The 17,024-nt window shown below is 39.7% G+C and overlaps 1 protein-coding gene across 2 annotated transcripts in view; it reads right to left on the bottom strand.

Moving 5' to 3' along the window:
- KLHL14 (kelch like family member 14) overlaps nt 1–17,024 on the bottom strand; it is a 61,439-nt gene that overhangs the window by 18,464 nt on the left and 25,951 nt on the right. For both annotated transcript variants that reach the window (XM_060277848.1, XM_060277849.1), the window contains exon 4: nt 1,187–1,276. In XM_060277848.1, the coding sequence (XP_060133831.1) occupies nt 1,187–1,276 (90 nt within the window). The remainder of the gene's footprint in view (nt 1–1,186; nt 1,277–17,024) is intronic.

The raw sequence follows: 17,024 nt of genomic DNA, 5'->3' as shown, positions 1-17,024 counted from the left end.
CAATCTATTTTCCTTTTGTGCCATGCCTTTTAGATTGCAAGGCTGAGGGCAAAGTCTGATTTGTTTGTATTCATCTTAAACCAGGATATATTTTTTCCCCAGCTCAAGAGTAGGGTAGAAAAAATTCTAAATAAAATAATATAAAAGCATGAAATGCTGGTTAAAACTCCTAACAGCTGCCATCAAATGGCTTAGTCTGGAAAACACTGTCTACACAAATAAAGAAGATGTGGTAGCTTGAATGACAAAGGCACCAAAGCCTCAAATCAGCAGTTTGGCTGCCCATGGAGAGGAACTAGAACATGTACACAAAGTTCCTATTTCATCACATGAAAGCATTCATTGCTCCTGTGGAATATTCTCCACCATATGTGGAGTTTCTCTGGTGCAGGTGAAGGGCTTGGTACATCACAGAATGCTGTTGACAGTGTCCTCAAGCTTTTGGGGTTGCAGAAAGCCTTGGTTGCTTAGCACTCAGTTCCCAAGCCCATTTACTGTGTTAGCTGGGTGGGTGGGTGAGAAAGAACATAGCATTTGAAGCTGCAGCAAGATTCAACCTTGCATGCTCACACTTTGGCATGACCACAAGGAGCTGTTTTTGCTTAACCACAGCTTATCATACTATTTGAACCCAATGAACTGTGGTTAATGCTAACAATAGTTTGTTTGAAACAAGCCAACTTCAAATCATGGATTATGAAGCTGGCTTATTGAATACAAACCACTGTAAGCATTAACCACTTTCTGAACTCCATGGGGACCCGCCAAAGGAGGTATGAGTATGTTAGTCCAGGTTTGTGGCTCACTCTCATAATATTCAACTATGGTTTAGCATAACGTCCAAATGTGGCCATTGTGTGCTGTTTGGCAGTCCACTTCATCCAGAGGTTCTACTGCTGCAAGTGAATTTAGGGTTACAGCCTAATGGGCTGACTCGCATACTACATTTTTTTCAGATACAGAATATTATTGTGTTTGCATACATAAAAAGAGACATGAAACTGCAATTCACAAACTCCTTTAAACAGCATCTCACTAGAAGGGCAGCTGACTGTCGGTATATAACATCTATGGCTGCAGTCATATGAGCGAAGACAAATAACTTGAGGTACATCTGCAAATGGATATTTTGTACTTCTGCACTATTCACATATTCTTATAGTTCCATTAGTTATTATGTACATACCATTAGGATTCCACTGGTCTTCTCCTCCCAATACGAACAAGAAATTTTCTACTTCCACAACACAATGGTGGGCACTATTATACGGCATAACTGTGAACAAAACAGGTATTCTTTATCAAGCTCCATTTCATACAATGGCTGCTTTGAGACATTTACTTCAGGAAAGCTCCGTCCAAACCATAAGTGCAGACATAATATAAGTATGCTTCAGTTCTAGTACATATGTCAAGTAAACTAAAAGTTGCTGGTATCCCATCTTTATGACATCCTTTTTGGAGAAACTGGAAAAAATAACCAGATTAAATCACCACCAATTTCCTTCCCTCGTATTTGTTTGCTGTCATGTTTTGCTCCAGGCGCACTATCCTGAACTGGGCGATGATGTGCTGATCTCTTCAGCATCAACACTTGTAGCTGAATCCCAGCAAACGCAGGTATATGTGGGATCATAAGACTACACAGGGTCTGTTTTAACAGCTGCTAGTGTGATTTATGATATATAGAAGAAGCTGTCATAACTGCTCCTCCAGGCTTGCAGTTCCTGAGGGGGAGCCGAATGCGAATGACCAGCCTGTCACAGATGTGTCGTCAGCTATTGCACAACCTGTGAGCTGAGTAGTCTTCAAGACCCCAGGTATGCCGTAGTTGAAGGGGCCAATAATATACTTTGTAGCAGGTTTGCAACTTTTTAAAAAATGACAGCGACGTGGCTAAACCTGCAGTTGTCAACTGTGTCCCGCAAGTACCATGTAAATAGCAAGAAGATTAAATAAAAGCAGCACTACATAAAACAAAGAAAACACCCTCCACAAGCTTAGTTCTGTTGGCAACATTTCCATAAGAAGAGTCAAAGTATTCAGCAGCTTTCTCTTACACAGCAATGAGCAAGCTGCATTTCCATACAGTTTTAAGTTTTTAAATTAAGGTCCTGCTGATTTAATGCCTTCTCCAAATGTATACGCTTAATTTCCTGTACAATGTCATTAGCAGCACAATCAGACATTTTCCATCCATCTAATCAGGGAGCCCTTTGTTGAAAGATCAAAACTGTTTTACCATAGCTGCAACATCCCTTTTTTTTTTAAGAGGATGGGATTATTTTGAGGGGATGGGAGGGGAGAGGTAAGCAGGAAATCTTTTTTCCCTGTTTCATCCCCCTCCCCTTCCTAAGGCTAGAGCTGTAAAACAAAAATATGCAATTTTAATACCACAATATGTATTGCTCTGTGGAATGCAACACTATCAAAAATCGTATGTTGAAATGCATACTTACACAGGTTTAGCTATCATACTACATGCAGTAGTTCTGGCCCGGTGTCACCAGTAGGAAAAATAATGTCCTTGTTCAGCTCATCATATGGGCACCTTAAATCTAGGTGAGGACAAATGGGGAGGTGATGTGCATGTACAGGCAGGGAACTTATTGCTTGAAACGGATCAACAGAGCACTTAGGAAACCAGTGCAGTGGGAAATCAATATGACTCAGGGCCAGCTTTTTACTTTGTGCTCTTTTGCCAGTGCCAAAAAAAGAGGCAGCCTATCTCACACTTGGATTATTTTGGGTGATATATCTCTCATTTCATTTGTTTTATTATCTTTTATTTTTCTCAATGCACTCGAAGCCGTATAGCATATGCAAATAACAATAAGAAATATGTGCAGCTTTCTTGTTGAAGACACATTTTCTTAAAGATCAAGTAGTCTCATTTAAGCTTCTTACAGATTTTTATTTTATTTTATTTATTTTGCCTATGCAATGGTGAATAAGCAAGGTGCAAATTTAGCTTCCAGTAAAGGTCAAACATCGTTTTCATAGTCTGTGGTTGTACAATTGTCTAAGCAAAAGCAATTGTTAGGCAGCTAGGCTAGTGAAAATGGATTAATTAATGTTACTTATTGCTGGTATATCTTATACAGCCATTAAGCAGCCAGACATAGACACTGTTAATTTCCAAATTACTTACACAGTTGTTCCACATAAGTCAATGAGATATTTTGGAAGATGAAGCTTAAGAACTATAACTTTGGAAAATGTATTGATAGGTAGAATGGCTTAATGTCATGCGTAGATTTTTATTCGTATTAGTTCACAACATTTAGCATGTTAATTTATAACTCAGGGGCAAGTCTGAGATTTGAGCCCATAGGTAAGCTTTCTTCTGCAAGTTAAATGTAATGCCATCATTCCATGCATTACTAAAACCTTCTCCCTTAAGAGGAGGCCTGAGCAACTTGTGAGCAGCCCACTAAAAACAAGGCCACAATACACAGGTGGTGATCTGTGCTTGCTTTCTGCCTCACAAGTTGTGGATCTTCAGATCACATGAAATCATGAAAACCAAGTTCTGCCTCTTTTTTTTAACTCATGACAAAATACTCACTCAAAATAGAGCTGGAGACCCTTCATATTTACTCCAAAGATACTATGACCGGATCTGAGGCTCCTTTCCTGTTACATTGCAGCACCTTTCAATTGCATACCCAGAAGCACGGGGGAACCACTTCATAGTAGAGCGATGCCAAGTTGTAGAAGTTGAGCAGGGTGGTCACGTGAATAATTGTTTGCTTCCCCACGGGTTGCCAGTTCCATGTTAAATATTCATGTGATCACCCCTGCCCATGTTCTCATGTTATTTTATTTATACTGCTCTTCAAATAAGAATTTCCTGGTTGGATCAAAGCAAGTCACATGCGCACCCCGTGCAGAATGCAGCTGATCATGCAGAAGTGATTTCCTTGACGTTGGGCATGCTTCTTATCATGTAATGTACTAAGGCAGCAAAACTTCTTTAAACACAGCTTTCAGAGCTAAGTGGCAACAACATATGGCCAATAGTACTCTGTTTGATGCCATGTGTAAAAATGGTAGAATACCCGACTTGTAAAATTACCAGTATTATGATCACTCCAATGAAACAAGTGAAAGTTGCAATGGAATAAGCAGAAATAAAAGTTCCAAAATGTAACTTATAAAAGAGCATGTGACAAATTTGAGAACTACATTACTGGCTCTGTTGGGAGTATGTATTTTTCAGACAGCAGCTGCCCCCCTCCCCCCAAATTTAAAGGTTCCACTTCCCTTGGGCACACCTACAATAACTTTCTGTATGATATGACACATTTCTGCATTCTGAAGGAAGCAACTACACTTTTTACATTGCCCCCCATCCCCCCTGCCCCAGGATGCCTTTTAGACCAACTTATTACATTCCCTAAGAATTCATGGGTGTAAATAATGCAAAGCATGGGCCAATGTGTAGCCCAGTGATGCAGACAGCTGCTCTTATTAATTGCACACTGTCCTCTGCTTTGCTGATTTATTTTAATATGAGTCTCAGATTCCCTCATCTTTACATTTCATTTCATCTCAGGTGAGTACCTCTCTTCCCCTCCAAAAAAGGTATTGGAAAAGAAGTTTGTACGCCACGCTCAAACACAGCCCAGTGTGAGTTTTTAGCGTGTCAGTCAGTGAGTTAGAGGGAAAGGGTAAAGAGAAGCTAATCAGGATGAAATGAGATTAAAGGCTGTCTAATTTTACAGCAACTGTGATCCATCAGCCACTGTGAAAGTGACAGTGGAAATGAATGATGGAGACAGACAGGTGGGGTTGTACATTTCACTGATTTATCCTCAAATGCACTGGGCCTTATTTTATTGAGTGAACATGACCGCATTTATCATGACTGTCATCTAAACCCACTTCCCTCCATTTAAAAAGGTCACTTTACTAGGAGGAAGTAGGATAGAGGCACTTTCAAAAGAGGTTTAAAAATCTAATAACATGTGTTTATAAAGCTCTCTGCAAGAACTCTCAGCTTTATTAAACAAACTAGTGGAGTTAAATGAAAGGAGAAAACACCAATAAATAAGAAGAAAAAATTGACATCTGAAAAACATGTGCAAGACCCAAGGTCCTAGAAATAAACTGCACCTACATAGATATATCGGAGAGGACATGCACAAACAAACAGCTTCTCTTCCGGCCTATCTTCTCCCCCAAATGTTAATTTCCCAAGATGATGAGAAAGCAGCATTGTAGTAGAGATCACTCCTTTAAAATTTCAAAAGAAATCTGGTCCACTTAATTTGTGGACCATAACCCTGTTCTCGTGTGTGTGTGTGTGTGTGTGTGTGTGTGTGTGTGTGTGTTTCCTCCAGTATCTGTGTTTCCACATTCCAGTGTGTAGATTGTTTGGATTGAACTCGGACATGTATTTGGTTGTGTATCAGCAGCAACCAGTTCGGGGAGACTCAGAAAGGATTCATCTTGCCAAAATCAGGTAAGGCAAAAGCAAAGAGAGACTTCCCTCTTTCCTGACAGAGAATGAGTGATATCTTCTCTCTCACTGTGCACACCCATCCACTTCCAATTCTGCCCTTCACCACATCTGTCCCCACACTTTAATATGCTTGCACAATTTTTGAATTCCTTTTCTCCGTCTGATGCTGTGTCTTGTAAGATTGGGTCATTGGTCTTAACTAGTGTGTTTCCACCAACCAGAAAACACACAGGTACCAGAAAAACACCTTAAACACACAGCAGGTTCCATAGGGCTGAATGGCAGGTGTATATCTCTAAACAAACAGTGGGCAGTGGGCACAAGCCAGGACACCTGTTTCTCAAATGTTTATGGGTGCCCATCTTTCCTTCACATCATACATGATTACCGCAGCAAACCTAAACCACACATAAAGTTTGAGGCAGCTCTAAGTCAGCAATGTATCACCAGGGGAGGCTGTGCAGGCACTAAAAAAGCCTTCCACTGTTTTAAAATAATTCTATAACCCCTTCCTCAAATTTGCTCATAATTATTCAAAAATTAGCACTTGCCAATAAATTTCAGCATAACAGCTGTCTGGGAGATGTTCACTTTGAATGCAAACTACCGGTATTCATTATTTGTAATGAATTACCAACTACCCAAAACAAAGTAGGTTTCTGGTCACAAATATCTGGGTTGGAAAGAGGTGCTTCAGATGGAAGAGTACCAAATGAAGATAAGTGGACAATGAATACTTCTGTGTTACTGGATGAACTGAAAATCTATTTTGATTTTTTAAATGCTTGTGAGGTCTGCTTTGCCAGAGATACAGTCACTTGGAGACAGAATCACTTGGAGCAATTCAACAGTAATGTTACACATAGGTGTTAAGTTCTAATGGAGAGAGACATATTGTACAGGGTTCTTTAAAAACTGTATCAACCAATCCAATACCTATCCACTATACATGTTCAATGTGTTTTGTTTTTTACTTTGTAAGTCTCCTTGAGACAATTTTGTGAAGAAGTGACAAATATAAAGAAATAATTACTTGTAAGTAAGGTTTCCTGTGTTCAATGAGACTTACTACCAGGTATGTGGGTATAAGATTGCAACTTCAGTCTGTCAAGTTAGCAATGATGACTCCTGTATCTGTCTCTTTTTAAAAACCAATCACACACTCATCCTTTACAATTCTAGATGGAGTCACTAGATGGTGTTCATAGCTGCCTGCCCTTCTGTGCCCCACCTCAAGATGCTTTGAATTATATTAATCAGAATTTGCAGCCAACCACAAACAAAGAAGTGAAATGTAACATGAATAGCATAGCTAGTTTTCTCTCCAGCAGTTAACTTCTGTTTGTGTATCCAGTTCGAAGGTAAGAAATCAAATGTGGTGTACAGAAAACAAATGCATTGGTCCTGACAAGTGCTGAATCCCTACAACTCTCACTGATAGTGACAGTTTTGGCACAAAATGTGCCTTGTGTTTTCTTGTCTCACTTCCCCAAATCCAAACGGAATGAGAAGCAGTCCATGATTCCACTGACAGTCCAAAATATACTGTAGTTTCCCACTCCATACTTCAGTCCTGGTAAAATAATTGCTTCTGTTTATTGCTTCATGGCTGCTTCATGGGTGAGTCTCTGTTGTTCCACCATGGGTTGGCCACATTTTTTTCTGTAAAGTTTGAAAGCTGTTTTCTCAAAGTTGTGCTCCATGCTACAGAGGCTCAACTGGTCTCAGCCAGAAGTCAGGCATTTAGTGTTACTGTGGGACACTCTTCTAGCAGAGATTCAGCATGTATCCTCACTTTTTGACTTTCAAGCATCTCTTGAATACTTCTTTATGCCAACAAGCCTATGTAGTTATTTAAAATCTCTTTGAGGAGCCAATCTTCCCTCTGTTGTCATTCTGGCCTCAGGTGTCCCCAAGGCAGCTGCTGGAACCTCCCACTCCCTGTTGCAGACCTTCTTAGCTCTCATGTCAAATGATTTGTGCTTCCAGGTAGGTACATATTCTTCATCAGTTGCCATACTCTGCTTCTTGCTCTCCCTAGGCTTCCTTCTGTCTTCAGGGCCACTTTTTAAACCCTTGCTAATCCTCTTCAGCCTACAAAACCTGTCCAAACAGAGCTAAACCTAATCTTATACTTTATTTGGTCATGATCCTCAAGCCAATCAATTTGTTTCTGATGGAATTACAAACCCCATTTGCCTATAAATAAGGACAAAGAGATTTGAATGCAATATCCACTAACTGACCAATCATAAATCAATTAGTTCTGAATGCCACTGCTGTTAGCATAAAAGGTGAAACAAAGCCAGCAATAGGACGCAGCTGTGACAGTTTAAATGTCAATTGACTAACAGACCTTGTCTAACTTACAGGTAGGTAGCCGTGTTGGTCTGAGCCGAAGCAAAATTAAAAAATTCCTTCAGTAGCACCTTAAAGACCAACTAAGTTTTTATTTTGGTATAACTTTGTATATTCTCTCTGCTTCTAGCCAACAGTTAGAGACAATACTTCCTGACAGTTACCCATTTACAACCCAATAAGTGTTTAAATTGTTAAAACATGTTTTGTTTACTGCACAACAATATAGTTTACCACACAACAATATGGGTTCTCCACACTGAAGCTTCTGCCATCATAGTGCTCTTGAAAGCAACTGTTCATGAGATAAATGCAGGTGATACAGTATTTGGATTCAACATGATGTGATACAGGATTGCTGAATGGTAGCTTAAGTACAGCTCCAGTAGCCTGTGTAGATTTGGAGGCTGGTGGAATGCAAAATCAAGAGACTTAGTCTTTGGTCTGGCAAAACATTCAGAATTTGCTAACAATTGATATCTGTCTCTTATTACGAGATGCTGAATGTAAATCTACCAAAAACTGAATATGTTTTACTGTGTTGATTGACGCCTCACTTTCATGGATTTGAGTTTCCCCAGATTACATGGATATATGGCAGATTGGCAATCAATTGCACGTGGAGGACATCCTCAGTAATGTACTTTAAGTTCATTGGTCCTTTTTTGGTAATTTTCTTTGTTGCCCTAGATGCATCAAGAGAAAACGTATGTGCCCATAGACTTGACACCTTAACACCTGCAGGATAATATCTGACATCAGAGCTCTGAGAGTTCCATCTTCAGTATTCTGTAACTGCCACCTTGGCTATAGCATGATTTTGATTCACACCAGAGCAGCTGAAGAAGTCAGAAACTGAAACATCTTGCTATAAAGAGTCATCTGTTTTTAAAAATACCAATAGATATCAAACACAAATATAAAATAATCCTGTGCACGCTATCTGTGACAGTTTCTTGCAAATAGTTCCCTATCCCCTAGAAGTGTTATATAATAATTTTAGCAATTATCACCAATTTTGTGCCTATTTAACATAGATTTAAATTCTGATTCTCACTGATTGTAATGCTTGCATTTCATTACCAGTCAGCTCCTACCTTACAATTTTCTCCTTTATATACCTGCCTCCTAAGAATTCACTTCACGCATCTAACAATGTGGGTTTGGGTCAGGCACCCCCAAACTGCGGCCCTCCAGATGTTTTGGCCTACAACTCCCATGATCCCTAGCTAAGAGGACCAGTGGTCAGGGATGATGGGAATTGTAGTCCAAAACATCTGGAGGGCCGAAGTTTGGGGATGCCTGGTTTGGGTCCTCAAAAATGTATGTTAATAATGCATTTATGACATAAATTTAAGGTGCCACAAGAAACATTGATTGTTTTTACTGCAAGAGATTGGCATGCTATCCTTCTGGATTTTTTTTTCTAAGTGAGATAGTGATGACTTACAAAAAATGCTACCCCATACATAATGTAATTCCAATCCTGCATCCTATGCAGTTTGCTTCTCAAAAGAATATGGTTCCCAAGTTTATTTACGGCAGGAATTCCTACCTTTAACAGCAGTATGACAAGCAGAAATTCAACAGGTGACAATTTCCACTTCATTGCACTTCCATGCTCAGAAATGTTTCTGTGGTACAATTTTTCCCTGTCATGCAGCTATTAAAGGCTCAAGAGCCCTGCCAGAAAAAGATAGCAATCCCAGGTGGCTGCTATGGTATTTACATTATGCTGGAAATTCCTCAACAGGAAACAGCAAAATATAGTTGTTATACTACTACTAACTACTCCTCCTGATATACTCCTCTATATGCTGATTTTTCTCGCTTAGCTTTATCAGCCCATTTCAGCTAGGATATCACGTAGTTTTGACCCTGTCTTGCTTGCATTAATCCTTTCAGCAGTTTAATTTGCCTTCCCAGCACTGAATCACTGGCTCATTTTCTTACATTATACTGTACTAGATTTGTTCACTGGCTTTGACTCACTCTTGGTCTTTTCTCCATAATGATCCTGGCCATGATCTTTTAAGGTACAACTAGACAGCAGCAGATAAGTGTTTAATTTGTTTGGTCTGTATGAAGCCTTATTCTACATTATTCCCATCACATGTTCACTGAACACATGAGAGTTGAGTGAGATCATGCCAGCAAGCCATGATCCTGGTGGTGTATGCTCAGGTCCAGTGAGAACAGCCCCCTATGCATGTAGGGTGAACATGTATAGAACTTCTCCATATAAAGAGAAATGCTCAGCCAATCAGGATTCCCTTTGTGTAGAGGTGTCCCTACAGAGATTTCAGATATGGTATTATAAGGAAGAAACAACTGTAATTACAAAGACGTGTTAAATCTCTGTATCACTCTATTCTGTACCACACTTTTCTGCCTCGGTATTCCACACCTGTTGAATCTATCCACAGAAAATGGGCAGTGTTCTGATTTCACGAAGAGCAATTTTTAAAGAATACTGTATCTTGAACTTTAGATCTGGTTACAGGTAGGTAGCCGTGTTGGTCTGGATCGAAGTAAAATAAAAAAATTCCTTCAGTAGCACCTTAAAGACCAACTAAGTTTTTATTTTGGTATGAGCTTTCGTGTGCATGCACACTTCTTCAGATATCTGAAGAAGTGTGCATGCACACGAAAGCTCATACCAAAATAAAAACTTAGTTGGTCTTTAAGGTGCTACTGAAGGAATTTTTTTATTTTACTTTGAACTTTAGAGTTTTTGAGGTGTAAAGGTGACTTTTATTTGCATGTGCTAGAAAGCATGCAGAGATTATCTTAAGGAACACAGGAAGCTGGGAAAATCATAAAGAAATGAAGCTACAATTATGACCAAAGGCTAAGCATTATGAAGTAAGTGCTAAATAGGTGCACTATAACAGGGTACACAGAAGATATTGAACAAGTGAAACAGCCTATAACAAAAACTGCATTAGTTTGTGTTTGGAGTATCTTCACCTGCTCTTGGATATACCCAGGGAATAGCTGTTGACATCATGTCTTACCTATCTAGCAACCATGTGACTCCCAAGTCTCTGCTACCATCTTGCAATGCTCTCCAAGAAGGACACCTGGTTCCACTTCCCCATTCAGTCCCTGCCAATGAATTTGCTTCTAAATAAGCACACTAGCTTGCCATTTGACGTAGCAGCATAGGCCATTCCATTACTCTAGTAATTGCTTTGTTGTGTGTACTGCAAATGAACAGAGTTTTCCAAACAAGGAAAGACAGTTTGCCTCTTCCTTTCCTAAAAAAAGCAATGAGAGGAAACGGCCACAGAAAATTCACACTGCGCACATATCTTGGGAAGTTTTGTTTGTGCAGGAAAATCAGAACATGAGGAAACTCCAATCCAAGATATTAAAACATGTTCAGCTAAATAACAGAAGTATAAAAGCAGCATCCAATAAAAGCAGCATCACAAATGCCACTGACGTTGTGACAATCTGCTGGATTTCCATTCTTTCTTAGAACTTTCCTCTCTCATTCTTAGATATGCAGCCATGCATCATTAATAGGAATGCAGCCATACATCATGCTTGCCACAGGCATTGTATAACTAAACTCTACCATAACACACACACTCTTGCTGCCCTCTTTTCTTTCAGAAACACCCCCTGCCATTTTTATGTGAAATGTAAGCCCATGAGTTTTTGAAAATTGGCTTGATTTTCTAATCAATCTTACATTTGCACTTTTATTGTAATTTGATCCCTTCATCTGATTTTAGCTATATTTGTCTTTCTGGTTTGTTGGACCAGGTTAAAAGGAACGCAAGGCAGACTTGGTGTCCACAATAAAGGATGGTGAGGGAGAATGGGGGCTAATCAGGCTCTATGCTTCTGTCTATTTTTGTACTTTTATTTATTTTATCGATATTTTATTCCAGGGAGAGGCCATAGCTCAGTGGTAGGGCACACATTTCCCACCCAAAAGCTCATAGGTTTGATGACTGACATGTCTAGCTAAGGCTGGGAATATCCACCGTCTGAAACCCCTGGAGAGCTGCTGTCAGCCAGTGTAGACAAAACTGAGCTAGATGGACATCATTCCCATTTAGGTCAGTGCCTGAAGCTGCCTCTTCACAGGGGGGATTATATCAACTGGCTCTGGGCTGGTGCCTAATAGGCATTTTTCATAGGCTATTTTTCAGTTAGCATGGGCTTGTATTGGACAGCATCAATTTTTACTGAATTGTGTGTTTCTGCATAATGAGCCATAGAATAATAGAATTGCAGAGGTGGAAGGGATCCTGAGGGTCATCTAGTCCAACCTCCTGCAATGCAAGAATCTCAACACATGGTCTCCCATCCAATTTGAAACCATACTATTTGGAAATGTGCTAGCAGGTTTATCATCATCATTATTATTGCTGGACATGATATGCTATTGTGTATTTTTTTATATTATTTTGTTGCTGGAAATGTTGCTTTCATTTGTTAATGGTTTGTTATTGTTATGAACTGCTTTGAGCTAAACTTTGTTGCTGGAAAAGTGGCATACAAATATTAAATGAAACCAATGTGCCTGGTAACAGACAGCTGTCTAAGTTCCTATTTGTTTTGCCGTTGTCTATGCATTTTTATTACGATGTGAGCTGTTTTTGGTACTTTCTGAGGCAGACATGGTGGATAAGCTTTTAAAAACAACAGCTACACGAAGACAGACTGATGTAAATACTGCATTTCTAAGTACAACAATTGCATGTTCTAGGGGAGTCATTAGTTCTTCAGATATCCAAAGCCTTCATTAAAGCTGTCTAGCACACAGTGTTGAGGCTGCTGCTTTAGTAATGTGCCAATGCTTGCTCAAGCTTTACAATGCAGGGCTGAGACCAACCTTAACACAGCACTGAATCAGAAGCCCTGGTGCTTGCAACTGCTGAGTGAATAAAGTGAGATGCAGAGAATTTATTGGGGCCACTGAGAATTGTTCATCAAATTAAATTTGGGTGTCAAAATGTGTATAGTTTGTGCACAACTATGATAAATGAAAACTGTCAATCTTCAAACAGTATAATGGGGACATATCAAGAGATTATTCACCCCAATTTCCTCCTTTGTCCCTATTATTCTATGACTAATCAAAGCAATTTGCTGTGCCTTTTTAACACTAATTTTGAGCTAATGCCTAAAGGATTCATTGGTTCTGTCTCATGTTCAGGAACAGAAATGGCAAAGTATTCAGGAGCTGCAAAACACACCCTCATGATAGAAAAGCGGCAAGGAGTGGCAAACCAGCAACCCCAATTTAAATACTCTCTTTAAAGAGGTAGCATTATAATGCATTTATGCATTTATTTTTTTAAAATAAATGCATATATTAAACCCTTGCCTCATACTAGATGACTGAAAGGAAATGAGGGAGGGGTGTTGGGATTATATAATCCAGGTAATCCTTGCCTATTTTATAATGTGCAATTTTAAATGTATAATTTTACATGCTGTTTCCATATATGCTATAATGCAAACTATCCCTCTGGGAGATAGGCAAGAAATGTACAGGTAACTCCTCATGCATGCAGGGGGTTACATTCCAAGCACCACACATTTATGTGAAATCATGTATATTGGGACCACCAATGAACCCTATAAACCTCTGGAAACTCTTGAAAATCCTTTTTAAAAACTCCTGGGATTGCACTTCCAAAAGCTTCTGGGATTGTTAGATGCTGTTTTCATGCCATTTTTGCTCTTTTTGGGGAGAGGGCAGTTTTGCCCCTTTAAGTGCCACTTCCAGATTCATGGCAATGCACGTGTCTCAAACACGTGTAAATGGGGAATTGCCTGTAAATCATTAAAGTAACAAAATATCAACTGACCTGAAAAACAACACCTTCTAAACCCTATTCAGGTGTCTCCATGCAATCTCAACATGCACTTCAAAAGAATCTACACTGCTTGGGATAAAAACTAGCAAGAGTCCATTTTCCACCACTGCACAGAATGAGATTGCTCCCCAACCCTGCATTTGGGAAGCATGGCATCCCACCAGCAAGGATGTGGCAATATCCTTTTGCCTGTGGGATGATGGCAGTATGAGGAAAAACCTGGGTAACTGGGAGCTTGATGAATGAGAATGTTGGCTTAGTTCATGTGGCTAGAGTCTTGGTGTAAAGTTCAATCTCCATTGTAGGCACTAATTATATTACAGTGGTACCTCGGGTTACAAATGCTTCAGGTTACAAACGCTTCAGGTTACCAACCCCTCTAACCTAGAAATAGTACCTCAGCTTAAGAACTTTGCTTCAAGATGAGAACAGAAATCGTGCTCCGGCAGCGTGGCGGCAGCAGGAGGCCCCATTAGCTAAAGTGGTGCTTCAGGTTAAGAACAGTTTCAGGTTAAGAACGGACCTCCAGAACGAATTAAGTTCTTAACCAGAGGCACCACTGTATACAGGCGATATTATTAAAGAAACACCAGTAATAAAACTAACAACCAGTAATGACATCTTCTTTTCAATAGTATGCAAGAAATTGCATACTAGCAAGAAATCTAATTCCAGTTGGATTCATTTTTTTAAAAGCCCACTAAGATTTTTTTAAAAACTCAGCGATATCAGAATAGAACAGCATGTGTTTTAGCCCTGGTTCATCCTCATCTTCTTAACCAGTACAACAAGACAAAAGCATTAAAGTAAAATTAATCATGTCAAAAGATTTTAGCAAAAACAAGTGAGACCATGCAGAAAGCATCGCTTTGTCTAGGGTGAAGTCTCGCTCTGATTAAAAACATATAATGCAAGTAAAAGTAATACATCATTGCCTTAGTGTTAAGGAAATTTTTGGAAGAACTCTACAACCAGAAATATAAGAAATCTATAGATTCTTTATCTCTTGCAGGTTTATTTCTAACAAGTGAAACAATACTGTTCATTAAAAATCAGCCTAATATTTTTTTAAAAGGACTGAACAAAAACATTGTCGTAAATATTACATAATCTAACTACAATATAAACAGCAGTCTCTGCTTTTCATTTGACTGATGTGTAAAAACTCCAGTGTTAAGCAGATTCCAAACTCAATTTAAAGTATAATGAGAGTATTTATAGTGATAAAGTCACAGTCAACAATGCAAAGCTTATGCTGCTACTCTGAACCACCCAATTTTGCTATATGTCGCAGATAATACTCGTTTATTTTAAATGCATGTTTTGTACAGGTCCTGTGTTTGAGAACAATGGGTGAGTCAGCAAAGAAGCTTTTTTCTGCATTTAGCATTTTCACTTAACTTGCAGAACACAAATGAGATAAAAACACTTGTTCAAAATAAGATATATTTGCTTGCACCCTTCAGTCTCCTTTTCCTTTGTTTCCAGATATCCTATGAAAAATACAATCATTTAAAAGTACCATGCATGTGCATGTGATGTTGTATTGCACAGAAAAATCTCAATTCCTTTGAATCTTTGGAAGCAGCCCCATGCTTCTTCCTCTGGTTCCATGACTAAGATTGGGAGGGGCCATATCTCAGTAGGTTTGATTGCAGAAGGTCCAAAGTTCAGTCACTGGCCTCTACAGGTAGGTGTAAGATTGCTGTCTGAAACCCTGGAGAACCACTGTGTGACACAGAAGACAGTACAGAGCTAAATTGACTAATCACCTGGCTTCATATGTTTCTAGGTGTACTCTGTACTTCTAAGACAGTGCTTCTCAAGCTAACTGATATGGTGGCACTGCATCCCCCCTCAATGTGCCAAGTCAAGGTACCATATTTAGTCCCTGAAGTATCCCACCCAACCTGGCCTGTGGTGGAGCTGCAGGGGACTGCATCCTATGGCTCATGGACCAGCACCAGTCTGTGGACCACCACACTGAGTACTGCTGTTCTAAGAAAAGTGCAATTATTTCTATTACAGTGGTACCTCTACTTACGAATTTAACGCGTTCTGAACACACATTTGTAAGTCAAAAAAATTTGTAAGTCGAATCCCATAGGAATGCATTGGGAGAAAAAATTCGTAAGTAAAAGCAACCCTATCTAAAAATTCGTAAGTAGAAAAAAATCCTATCTGAACCACATCCAAGATGGTGGACGGAACTCCATTCGTAAGTAGAGTTATTCGTAAGTAGAGGTACCACTCAATAGAAATACTTAAGGGATGTTGTGTAGCCAACAGTAAGGATAGAGATGATAACAATAATCTTGGTCAGCATATATTCAAAAATCAAACCAGGCAAAGCAAGAACTTTTCTTTGCAGAGTCACCATCCACAACATCCACACTAAGCCTGCAGCTCTCTTCATAGTTCTGGCTAGGCCATTTCTCATGGAGACAAGCATTTATGATTTGTTTAACTATTCTACAAAATAAATCAACTGATGCAGCCAGATACTGCTTTTCCTCTTAGAAATGGGAAAAAAGATATAGGAAGGATGCACCTCCCCACTCATCCAAAATCTCACATCTGATTCTTTATTATTTGATTGAGTCTCCAAGATCCATAGTTCCAACATAACATTTTCCTCAGTCCTATGAGAACGTTAAAGCATTCGTCCAATTATGCTTATGGCCTCTCTCTCACTCCTGTCCAGTTCTACAGATGCCAAGATGAAGCAGCATAAAGAAGATATGGAAATCTAGGAAACTCTTACAGGCACCAATACCCATAGCACTGAAGAAAAACTGGTAATGTTCACACAGGCCAAACACCTACACGCCCCAAAGACAAAAGAGCTTCCAGTAGCCCCAAGCCTCTTTCTTTCCCTTCCTAGGAAGAATGCCTTTGGGCTCACTTGAGGCTGGATACATTCTGTGAAAAGATAAATGAAAACCAGGAGTGGTGGGGCAGGCATGGTGGGGGTGTTTAGAAGACTATGGTGCCCACAAGTACCACAGAAGGGATCCCAGATGCAAAGGTATCCCTCTGGAGCAATTTGCTGGGTGGGGCAAAGGCGCTTACAGTACCTTCCTGGCAAGTGGGTTACTGTTGCTTACCAGGAGGGAAGGGGTGAGTCAGTGGTGGTGAGGTTGGCATGGTATCTGGCTTCCATGGTGCATCTGCACTATGCAGACCACTGTGCTGCTTTGCCCTCTCTGTCCCAGTAAGCAACACTGACCTGCCTGCCAGGAAGCTACGTAGTGTAGTGGCTCTGCTCCACCCAGCGAGCTGCTTCTTGATGCCTCAGAATTTATGTGTTCACTTGCTTGCCACAATGACACCGATAATGATCTGATAGAGATACT

This window comes from Zootoca vivipara, chromosome 8 (genome assembly GCF_963506605.1).
Source record: "Zootoca vivipara chromosome 8, rZooViv1.1, whole genome shotgun sequence".
NCBI classification, from domain to species: Eukaryota; Metazoa; Chordata; class Lepidosauria; order Squamata; family Lacertidae; genus Zootoca; species Zootoca vivipara.
Note: the sequence above shows the minus strand (reverse complement) of the source record. Positions and strands in the feature narration are given on the sequence as shown.